This window comes from Palaemon carinicauda, chromosome 3, assembly GCF_036898095.1.
Source record: "Palaemon carinicauda isolate YSFRI2023 chromosome 3, ASM3689809v2, whole genome shotgun sequence".
NCBI lineage: Eukaryota > Metazoa > Arthropoda > Malacostraca > Decapoda > Palaemonidae > Palaemon > Palaemon carinicauda.
Window position 1 is genome coordinate 200,890,468 of NC_090727.1, and position 12,290 is coordinate 200,902,757.

The 12,290-nt window shown below is 47.6% G+C and overlaps 1 protein-coding gene across 3 annotated transcripts in view; it reads right to left on the minus strand.

The window, feature by feature from the left end:
* LOC137638846 (putative polypeptide N-acetylgalactosaminyltransferase 10) overlaps positions 1 to 12,290 on the minus strand; it is a 243,033-nt gene that overhangs the window by 182,675 nt on the left and 48,068 nt on the right. For all 3 annotated transcript variants that reach the window (XM_068371256.1, XM_068371257.1, XM_068371258.1), the window contains exon 3: positions 2,296 to 2,515. In XM_068371256.1, the coding sequence (XP_068227357.1) occupies positions 2,296 to 2,515 (220 nt within the window). The remainder of the gene's footprint in view (positions 1 to 2,295; positions 2,516 to 12,290) is intronic.

Consider the following 12,290-nt stretch of genomic DNA (forward strand, 5'->3'; position numbering starts at 1 on the left):
TTTACCTTCTTCCCCTACAGCGACTAGGGAGGAGAGTAAAACGAGAACAACGTTACCCGCTTGAACAAAACGTTTTTTCTCCTCTCTCTCCCTCCGTCTCTATCTCTCTCTTTCTCTCTAGAATTCGCACCTGAGAGAAGAGCCCAATTATATATCGTCAAAACATGTTATTGCTAAAGGAAAAAAACTGAAAGGTTTTCCAAATAAAAAGTTCCTTTAATTTAGAATTTAAACCAATTAAGCTAAGAAAGAATGAAAGAAACGCCAGAATCGGTTTACTCTTACTGCAAAGTGAAACCGTGATACACTCTCTCTATATCGTAACGATAGAGCGCATGTTGAACGTCCTGAACGTCAACAACTGCGTAGACTAAAAAACTAAACGTTAGTTCATCTTTGAAAACAGTACGCAGACTATCAAAGAAATTCTTTCATAAAACATTAATTTTAAAAAGTTTTAAATTCTTTAAAGGTTAAATACGAAATAAAAGGCTCAACGTTGATTAACTTCGGTTCCAAGTTAGGACCGCCTACTATCAGAAAAGGTCGCATATAAACAAAACATAAAAATTTATTTTTATATGTTTATAATAAAAGGAAAGTTAATCGAAGAGGCCTAATAAAGGCGGAGAGATATAAAATATATAGATCTATAACGTGTTAAGCAAAATTACTAAAAACCTAAACACACTTCCGTCTAAGGGAAGGGTCGGCCATTTAAAAGTGAAAGAGAGTCCATACTCTCTTTGTCACCATAATTAAATCTATCCAAAACGAGTTCAAGTTTTGAAATGAAGATAAAACCCCTGCATAGCGAAAGCTCAAAACTGGAATAGTGTACTTCACCAAATAGTTGTGAAAACAAATCCAGTTGGTAACAGCGTATTTAGTAGGTCTTGCCAGTGGCACGACAGAGAGAAAATTGGTTCTATGTTGACATCGAGTACTTGAGTACCTACTTGACAGATGGCGCTGTTGATATACACCCCCACCTGTATAGCGATCGCTGGCGTATTCCGCCCGTAGGTTTTTCTGTTGGGCAGCAGAGCTGACAGCAATATGATCATCGGGTAAGTTTAATATTGAAAAATTATTTATTTAACAAATTCCCCAGGGAGGAACTCCGAAGAGGAACCCGGAGGGAACAACATAAAATTAAGTATTGCGCCCTTCCTTCCCCAGTCAACATCCACAGGAGAAGGGGGGAGCGGAGTAACTGTAATAAAAAAAGAATTGCAATTATTCAAATCAGCTAAGAATATTCACTAATAGTGAGAACCACTGATCCTCCGAAGGGAAGTGTTCCCCAAGGAGTAAAGCTGAAAAGTTAAAATACAATTATATTTTCACTAAAAATAATTGAGACAAACAATCGGAAGAGCAACCTATCCCGTGCACGGAAAAGGAGCTTCCCAATAGTACACTGTTGTTGTAAAGGTGAACGACCTCAAGAAGAGAAAGACCGTAGTCAATCTTTGAGAGGCCACATTCCCTTCGCTCAGAAATCCATGTTTCCCGTTGGAAAAAGGAAAAGGCAAAGACAATAGTTGAATGAAGAGGGTCCAGATAATGACGATTCCCCTGCGGCGGCCAAGTTAATGGTTATATGCTGATGGGAAGACCGATGGACCAGAGGAGAGGTCGTTCCCCACGAAGTGGAACTGTGCTGGCCTTGCTAATCTACGCAAGTGTCGTTGTCGTATATGTATCACACACACAGCACAAACACTGAAAAGGAAACTTATCGCATTTCTATACATATATATATACATAAACATTAAGAATGTTTTCATATATATACAAGTACTGTATAAGAAAAAGTAAGTTAAAAGACAAAAATCAATGGCAGTCCAGAATAGGCAAGGTGGGAGAGAGGAAACAACCGCTCTCAATCCGAGCCAAAAATAAAGTGACTAAATCACAGGTGTGTGAACGGGAGTGGTAACAAGCTACCCCCCCCCCCTACCCCCGCTAACTAGCGGTGTGGGTAGTTAACCCTCACTAAATTTTAATGGCTCGTCATTTCAGCTCCGCCGAAAGTATAACCCCTAATAAATAGCGTGGTTTGTATTCCAGTTACGGAACAAATGATAGATTTCCAAACTCCATGCAAGTATTCGATACAAAATACTGTAAAATCATTACAAGTATCACAACTTACAAGTTCTAATATAAGGTACAGTACAACAATTTCTTAACATCATTGTGAATATTTTTATTAGTAGTTGTAATTGTAGTAATAGTGTTACAGTACGGGTGATAAAACTTTAAATGAAATAGAATATACATTCTTACTTTGGATGGCGTATATCTTGTAAGGAACGGTTAAAAGCAATGTCATCTGAGGCTCGAGCATTAAATCCATTAACCCTGTACAACTGATCTTTCTCATGGTTGAACTTCGCTGGTAAGTAATATGCCTGACCCTGCTCCCCTGGTCCAGTCTGCCGACTTTCTGCTTCCAATCTTGTGTAATCATTCCAGTCCTTGTAGCCACTTGGTTCAGGGAGTTTCTCTGAATGAAATGGAGCACAGCAGGCATGGGGGATTACCCTCTCTATCAAATTTTAAAAATTCTATTGTTTGGCACATTTTATATGATTTCACAAGTAAGATGGTTATGAAGATGAATTGTTTGGTTAAAAACCTTCAACAAACCTATGCACTTTTAGAGAAATACAAAATACTTTAAGATACGTTTTAATAAATAAAACTGAAAATTCTTAAAATAAATGGAAAAAGTAGCCTAATCACAGAATAAAGCTAATCACCGGACAAAATTCACAAATTTCTATAAACAATGATAGAAACACCTTCATCATAGACAATAGCAAACCACCTACATACAAATTGATGCATTTTAGCCATTTTAATCTTTCTACAGTAAAAATATACTGTATACTGTAATCTTTCAGGGATTTCATGAAAAATCAACCATACTATTGTCCAACCATTCTAAAATCAAGGTGGGGGGAGTCAGGATGGGGATTTACCCAAGTACAATGTTGCCTTGCTGTCTAATCAAGCAAGGCATCAATTACCTGATTTAGGCCAAAGACATTACAGATAGGTAAACACACACCAATACAATATAAACGTAAATATTTTAGAATATTAAAGGTAAGTAAACTCATAATGCATGAGGCCTTTGTAAAACAATAAAGAAATGTGGCATCCATATTTTAAAGTGCTGTTGTTCTGTTCTGTTACAATTGCCCATAGAACAAGTGTTCAGCATTGTTGTATAACTGAGCTATGTAAAGAATGGGCCATTTTGACGGGAGCTAGTAAGCAAGTTTGAGATTTAAAATCAGAGGCGCCAAACGACTCAATGGAGAGTAAGTTGGCAACGGTTTTTAGACACAGTTTTTTCCTGTACTGGTAACAGGCTGCCAATATACTCTACTGTTAATTTTCTCAGTTGAGAGAGAGAGAGAGAGAGAGAGAGAGAGAGAGAGAGAGAGAGAGAGAGAGAGAGAGAGAGAGAGAGAGAGAGAGAGAGAGAGAGAGAGAGAGAGAGAGAGAGAGAGAGAGAGAGTGTGTGTGTTACAAGGATTTTGGATGTCTCAAAGACTTTTTAGTCAATCTGCAGAGACTCCATATGCTCTTTGGCAGAGCGATTTACTTTAAGCATTTAGAGAGTTCCTAAGATCTTGTCCAACTTATTCTTGAACTCGTTTACCGTGCTACTGTTTACTACATCCGCTAGTAGTCTATTAGAAGAATTTGCAATTTTATATGTAAAGAAACTGCCACATTGAGTGGGGTTGTATCTTTTCAATTTCATTTTGTATCCGTTACCTCTGAACTGATTTGTGCTAAACGTGAATACATTGCTGCAATCTACATTTGTTATTCCTTTAAGAATTTTGAATGCTTCTATTAACTGTCCCCTTAGTCGTTGATTTTGTAGATAAAATAAGTTCAAAAGTTCCATCCTCCGTCTATATCCAAATTGCCATAGCATTGGGACTAGTTTTGTGGCCCTAGCTTGTACTGCTTCCAGTCTATCTATATCCTTCTGAATACTTGCAGCCCAGAATTGGACTCCATATTCTAGATGAGGTCTTACTAGTGATGTGTACATCTGTAGTACAGTGTCTTTGTTTCTGTATTTGAATTGTCTCTTTATGTAACCCATTAGTTTTTTAGCTTTCTTTTCATATTCTATGCTTTGTTTGGTGAACTTCAAATCCTTGCTGATGATAATACTGAGATCTTCCTCCTGGTTCAAACTTTCTATCTAATTACCTTGCAGTGAGTAATCTGACTTTGGGTTACTATAACCTAAGTGCATGACTTTACATTTCCTACAGTTGAAAGGCATATGCCATTTTCAGGACCATTCTACTAGCTTCTACATCTTCGGAGTTCGTAGCATTTATGTTTAGTTTAGTGTCATCGGGAAATTTGGCTATTCTACTAGTTAATCCTAAATCTATGTCATTAATGTAGATCAGAAATAGCAATGGGCCAAGGACGGATACTTGAGGTACTCCGCTTGTAACAGCTGCCCACTCTGAAGCTTCTCCATCGATTACAACTCTCTGTTTTCTGTTTGTTAGCCAATCTTTGATCCATTCCGCTGGCTCGTCAATGATGCCTACTGCTCTACATTTGACCACTAATTTTTCATGAGGAACTTTGTCAAAAGCCTTTTGAAAGTCAATGTACTGTATATGATGTCTATTGCCCTGCTTTTGTCATAAAGGTTAAAACATGTGGTAAAAATTCTAAAAGATTTGTCACACGTGATCTCTTTGTTTAAAACCATGTTGGCTGTCTATCAGAGTATTGTTTTTCTCTACATATTCTACTTTTGAATCTACTGTAATTAATTCAAAATTTTTCAAGGCACTGAAGTTAGACACACAGGTCTGTAGTTGCCTAGTTCTTCTCTTGGTCCCTTCTTGTAGATTAGAGGAACATTACCAAGTATCCATGCTTGGGGTGTCCTTTCGTTGGCTGTCTTTTAGAACATTTTGTAAAATTGTAGGGTTATCTCTTCTTCTAGTTCTATAATCTCTCTAGGATGAATATCATCTCGACCCAGCGCCTTAACTTACTGATCCTTTTATTTTCTTTTGACATCATCCATTACAAAGCTGATTCTATTTAATGGTTGTGGCCCTTCATATTTGATAGCTGGTTTAGGAAAGGCCGCTGATTCTTCCCTAGTGAATACAATTGTGAAATATGCATTCACAAGTTTAACATTTTCCAAATCATTTGTTATAAAATTACTCTTCCAGTCTCTTAATAGACTAATGTTGTTTTTTATTGGTTTTCTGCTGTTAACATATGCAAAAAATTTTTTGGGTTTTCTTTACTAGCTGAAGCCACTGTTTTCTCTTCATTGATCCTGGCCTTTCTAACTACTTTATCTACTTTTCTGCTTTACTTCTTGTGCTTGAAAATTTCATGAATTGAAGGCTGTGAACCCATTAATTCGTGTTTAACTTTTCGACTCCTTATTGCATTGGCTACTGAGGAGAGAGAGAGAGGAGAGGAGAGAGAGAGAGAGAGAGAGAGAGAGAGAGAGAGAGAGAGAGAGAGAGAGAGAGAGAGATGTGAGATATTACTGTCGACGTCTAAGCTGTAAATAATATCTCACTCACCTCATGTACTTTATAATACATGGTGTTCACACAAAGGCATACACCCATTTCATGGCTGAAGACGCAACATACTAATTTTGCGCCTCAGTGACGTAGTGAAGGCTGAAACATGGTAACATCGTGTGAGGGGAAATACCAGGTTTGAACCCCTAAACATGACAAATTCGAAGATAATTTGTATTTTTCCTAACCATACAAACCTTAGCTATTTACAGAGGGTTACCTTTCAGCGCAGCTGAAATGGCGAGCCATTAGAATTTAACGAGGGTGTATTACCCCCGCGCTAGTTAGCGGGGGGGGTAGGGGAGTGGTAGCTAGCTACCACTCCCCCCCCCTCACACACAGATGAATGCTCACTTTCACTTAGAGGTAGGACTTGTCTTGGGGGACAGGGCTGGCGGGCAAATATGTGTAAATAGCTAAGGTTTGTATGGTTAGGAAAAATACAAATTATCTTTGAATTTGTCATTTGTTCCGTAACCGATATACAAACCACGCTATTTACAGAGGGTGACTTACCCCTAAAGTAGGGTGGAAAGTCCCCAGCCATACTGGCTTTGGCTTTACCCGGGGACTCAGAATCCGAGTGAGTCGCACTCGAGAAAAGGAGTCCCTGCACCTCACAAGTTCCTTACTCCGCAAGGAACCACGTGGCCTACGTAAGCTTGTGTGTGAAGGAAGAAGTGTGACCCGTCCTAGGCAGTTGACCTGGAGTTCCAGAAGGAACTCTGGGTTAGGACGTTCCCAATATCACCTCGTCAGGGTATGGGGGACGCGACAGTATTGACTCAATACTCGGAACACAAGGAAGCATGGTTTACCTGCAGAGGTTCAAGGTCAGCTATGCAGAGACCAGGATGCTGCTTCCCCGTAGAGGGGATGATGAAGAAAGAAATAAGAGCCAGACATACTTCTTTCGTTCATGCAGACTAAAACCTGATAACAATGCCCTCAACCTTCTGCTACCTGTCCAAAAAGGAGCCTGAGGTTAGACCAGCTGTTGTGTAGCCACCACAGAGCGATATAAAACGTATCGAGACTCCTTTGGGTCACGCCCTGCAGGAAGCGGGCTGCGAAGGTCATTAGACGCTTCCAGACTCCAGCTTGTAGCACCTGCGTCACAGAATAGTATTACTCGAAGGCGAGGGACGTTGCGATGTATCCAACATCGTGCTGTAGGGCGACGTGACGGGGGAGGGTCTGGAGACAGGTCGAGATGAGTGTCCTTGAGTCCGGGCTGAAGAGGTATACTGGTGACTCTCCCCCATGTCCTCCTTGTGCTCCCAAATCGGCTGCAACTGAGGACAAACTGCAGCTGTTCCCAGCGCTAACCTCTCGATTCCTTTACTGGCAAGAAAGAGAAGGTCTTGGGACATCAGATACAGAATGGAGACTCGAAATCTTGAATGAATTGGACCGAAGGGCCGGGACCCCCAGATTCTGAGTCTAGCCAACAACTCAGGAGCGAGCCTGAATGTTGCCTTCCCCTCTTCCTTAGAAAGGGGGGAGTCGTAAGAGACCAAGAAGATTGCTTACACACTGGCCGTGGCCAGAGTGAGCAGGAGACCCAAGGCGGAATACAATCCGAGGCCTGTCGTAAAGGGTCTTGAGAAGATCTCTTAAAAGGACTAAAAGTCCGAGCCATGCTCCAAGTTGGAGGTCTTCCTCCGACTAGGGCAGGGACGATCGTAGCTTCGCATGAGCGAGGATAGATCCAACAGGCAGGAAAAAGTTATTCCTTTAAGCCTGAAGGTCAGGGAAAGGCTGAGCGACAGGCTTCACTGCCGAGAGCGGAAAGGAGTTTCCTCCCGCCGAAAGGCAATAAGACCGTTATTGCTGGAGAAGAGGCCTCAAGGGGAGAGGTATATCTCCCACGGCACCAACCACCTTAGACTCTTCACTTTGTCTGGAAGACCCCTGTGGATGACTATCGCAGATGACGCGACCTCCGTACCGCGACTGTAGCGGGTTGTCTCTTCTTGAGGAGGAGGCGTAGTGTCTCCAGGCATGAAGCCGAAGCGACGCCCCGGTTCGGGAGAGAAGTCGCAGTGTGGTTGCTTGAGTAGTCTGCGCCGTGGGAGAAGCTCTCCCAGGAGTTCCGTCAGGGGAAGCAGAGGGTCCAGAAACCGTTCTGCGCATAGTCCCAGTGGAGCTCTCCCATTGAAAGGTTGACAGACAACCTGGTCTTGTTGAGACCCATTGTCCACAGACAAAAAGGAGGGAAGACGCAGGCGTCGAAGTTGTCCCACCATCACCGGAATGCATCTTGCCAGAGTCTCGGGGTCTGAGACTGGGGGGAAGAGTAGCGGAAGCTTGAGGTTCCAAGCTGTCGCGATCAGGTCCCCCAGACCAGTACTTGCTGGTTACCCAAGGTCAAAGACCCCCAGGTACACTCTCTCTACGAGGCTCTGCTCGGATAGTCTGAGAGAACATTCCCCTGCCTGGAATGAGAGAGCCGATGGTGGTATTGAGAGAATCTCAATCATCCCGGTATCTCTACTGCAAGATGTGAAGGTGTGAAAATGCGTCCCCTGCTGGTTAGAATACGCCAGAATCATGAAGTCGACGCGCACGGGGCGACTCGGCAGGAGCTGTAGGATCTGTAGAGGGGCCAGACTAAGGCCCCTAAGCCTGCCTGAATGATAGAGAGGTATCCTTCAGGTCTTGACCATAGGCCTGGACCGGAACATGGCCCCCCTTTCCTTTGACGAGTCCGAGAACAGCATCAAGAATGTGGGGAAAGGACGAGAATATCCACTACCATCAAGAGGCTCCATAGGTCAACACCCATTGCAGGTCTAACAGTTCCGCTGGTCCCATAGGGGCCAGGAAGTCCGGTTAAACATTGCCTGAAGCCACCGGAACTTGGATCGCCCCACATGGAACTTATCCTGAGGCGACCGTTCGGACTATAGACGGGTCAATGAGGAAAGGAGAACTAGGAAACGTTCCAAGGTAGGGCTGAAAGCTCTGCTTGACTGAGAACAGGTACTGCGACTCTCCTCAGTCTTGCCACAGTCAACTGAAAGGAAGGCTCGGAGGATGTGGTAACAGAATCTGGCGTCCCCAGGTGGTCACCCATCCAAGTATCGACGTTGCTTAACCTCGCTGGACGGACGAGAAGCGGGGTTCCAACGTGGTAAGGCCGTTGACTCAATGTCATGGCCAGATACTCCAGATGTTGAGGCAGAGGAAGAGAAGGCTCCAAGCAAAATACCACGAGCCCACACTCATGGTAAGCATCCGGAAGCTTGTCCCGGCGCTGAAGAAGGTCGGACCCGAGCCTACCGGAGTTGACCAGCCCTCCAAACAGCAGAGGAGGCGGAAGCCTGCACCTGAGCGGCCAAGAGGAAGGCAGGGAGAGTTCTCTGGGGAAACAAACCTGCTATGCCACGGCGGGATAGCCACACTGCATCATAAGCAGGAATACTTGCAGTCTAGGCTGAATTCGACGAGCACCCTGGAAGATGGATGGAATGGGAACTGAAAGTACCCGTCCTTCCGATCCAGGGTTTAAGGAGTCCTGTCGCCTCGTTACCAGTCTGATCGATTCTGCTGGTCTACGCTGGCCGAAGTTTGTTCGACAAACTTGATCAGGGCTGAGAGGTCGACTACGGACATCCCCTCTCAGATCCTTCCTTACAAGAAAGGATCGACTGAGGAGGCCGGGGGTGAAGCCGTCGATGATCCTAAGGAAGACCTTCGCCTAAGGTATGGATCATTCTGCCCAACCGGGCAACTCTGCTGACGCTATGGCATAGAGGTTCAGAGACACTGAATTCGCTGACAGAGACGGCAGGCGCGATATCCTTGGCTGATCACAGAGATTGTGCGGGAATGGGCATCGGGAAGCTGTCATTCGGATGAGTAACCTTAAGCATCCTCCCAGCGAAAAACCTGCAATCCTAGAGTTCGTGAACTCCTTTTAGGACTATGCCCCCCCGGGGGAGTCTCCCGTGCCATCTGTTCCTGACAGGAGGAAACTGCAATTGGACACCTTGTCCCAGTTGTCGTAGCCGATAACTTAGGCCGACGTGGTTGAAAGAAAAGGGCGCTGGAGCCCTGCAGAGTCTGGAAGAAAGCGCCTTGGAGGAGTGAAAACGGAAGTCGGCACAAACAAACTCTTCTCAAGGATGGAAGGGTGTCTGAGGTCGTCGACCTCCACAGATGAGACACCCGAAGGAAGCCCTCAGTCAGCGCGTCCAGATGGTACAACATCGAGCTTGACCGCAAGTTAGATACTTAACGACGAAAGGCCAAGGGGCCTGAGCTCGAGAGGAGGAAAGTACCCATGATCTTCCTGTAGCTTCCTTGAACCAAACCTTGGGCCGTAACCGAGGAGGGAAAGAACCTGGTAAGCCCCCAGAGGAAGGGGTAAGCAGTCACCCCTTGTCCGATGGAGAAATCTCGAACGGAAAGCCCCCCGCCAAAAATCCTTCCAGGGAATGACGGGGAAGGGCTAACCCAGGTTCAGGAAAGAGGAGTGTTGCTCAGATCGCCCTTAAGTTTCCCCTATTCTTGCAAGTGCCATGCTCTGCGTTTACGGGGTGAGGCCGTGTTCTGGAAATACGCTACAGAAGAACTCGCCAGGCTGGCCATGCTGCGAAAACCCCAATGGGAATCGTGGTCGCAATCGCCCTGGAGCTCGCGCGATGGTAATTCAAAGATTTGCGCGTGGGCGAACGTGGAAGCGCCCATGGCGCGGTAACGCAAACGAAGGTGAGCGAAGGAGCGCAGAAGGAGGGCGAGCGTGGTAGGAAGGGCGAGAGCTGGTGGTCGGCGAGCGATAACCCATAGACGAGCAATGGATTACTGCAGGAAATAAGCCGACGTTTGTGCGAAGAAACACTGTAGGTTCGCGCGACGGAACACCATCCGTCCGCGCGATGGAAAACCGTTGGTTCGCGCGTGGGCGAATATTGGAGAGCATGGGCGCGGACGCGCATGAGCGTAGACGTGCAGGCACGTGGGCGTGTGTGGGCGCGCAGGCGAATGATCGCGCGGGGCGCACAGGCAAGCGGTCGCGCAGGTGAGCGGTCGTGCAGGCGAGCGGTCGCGCAGGCGAGCGGTCGCGCAGGCGAACAGTCGCGCGGGCGACCCGTAGCGCGGGCGACCCGTAGCGCGGGCGAGCGGTCGCGGCGGGCGAGCGGTCGCGCGGGGCGAGCGGTCGCGCGGGCGAGCGGTCGCGCGGGCGAGCGGTCGTGAGGGTGGGCAGGTGAATGAGCGCGAGTCCGAGGCGGCGAACGCAAGCGTTAGTGCGATGGCGAGGAAACGCGCTGCCGCGTGGGCGAGGAAGACCGCTGGCGATATGGATCAACAAGCGATCGGTGGTGAGCTGGTGAGCGCTAACGCGCAGGTTGGCAATGGCGCGTTGTGTTATGCCGACGCGATGGTCGAGCAGCATGCGCAGGTGAGCGATCGTGCGTTGGCGAGCAGTATGCGAAGGTGAGCGATCGCGAGCAGCATGTGCAGGAGGACGATCGCGCGATGGTGATGCGCAGGGTCGCGCGATGGTGATCAGCATGCGCAGGGTCGCGCGATGGTGATCAGCATGCGCAGGGTCGCGCGATGGTGATCAGCATGCGCAGGGTCGCGCGATGGTGATCAGCATGCCAGGGTCGCGCGATGGCGATCAGCATGCGCAGGTGGGCGGTCGCGCGATGGCGAGCAGCATGCGCAGGTGGGCGATCGCGCGATGGCGAGCAGCATCCGCAGTTGAGGGTCGCGCGATGGCGAGCAGCATCCGCAGGGTAGACGATAGCGCGATGGTGATCAGCATGCGCAGGGTCGCGCGATGGTGATCAGCATCCGCAGGTGTGCGGTCGCGCGATGGCGATCAGCATCCGCAGTTGAGGGTCGCGTGATGGCGATCAGTATCCGCAGTTGAGGGTCGCGCGATGGCGATCAGCATCCGCAGTTGAGGGTCGCGCGATGGCGATCAACATCCGCAGTTGAGGGTCGCGCAATGGCGATCAGCATGCGCAGGTGAGCTAGTAGCTGGCGAACCATGTTCCTTCAGAAGTGTTGGAGAACGTTGGCGTGCCGGCTGTAACACACGCGGGCGATCCGGAGATCGCCGAGAGACAGGTGATCGCTGGTGAGCTGATGATCGCTGGCGAGCAGAAGGCTACGCGTGGAAGCCTGCGCATAGAAGAAGAGTCCTTGACCCCGACCTGAACCGAAGTTCTAGATCGCGAGGGCGAACGTGGGCGCACAGGGCGCGTAACAGGAACCAACAGGAACAGCAGGGATGATCATCATGAAAGCGCTGACGAACAGGAGAGAGCTGATGAGCAGAAGAGCGCCTGTGCGCTAACACTGAGCAGGAGCAGGAGAGAACACAGCAGAAAGGCGCGCAGGGAAACCCTGACACGCAAGGGAAGAACCCCCGTGGGAGGCAACCCTTTGCCCCGAAGGGATCGTTGTCCGCCGGGAGACTGATGTTCGTCGGAAGACCGTTGTCCGTCGGGAAGACCGTTGCCCGTCGGAAGACGAGATCAGACTGCTGTCCATCTGCACCAAGGCGGAAGATCGAGAAAAAGGAGTTGTAGGCTGCAAACGGAGATTCAAAAAGGCGTCTCAAGCACCCTTATAGGGAGCTGAGAGGCCCTTACGACGGGGCGGACGGTGGGCCTTACGGCGAGGGAGGCCAACAGCAACAGCATCAGAAGA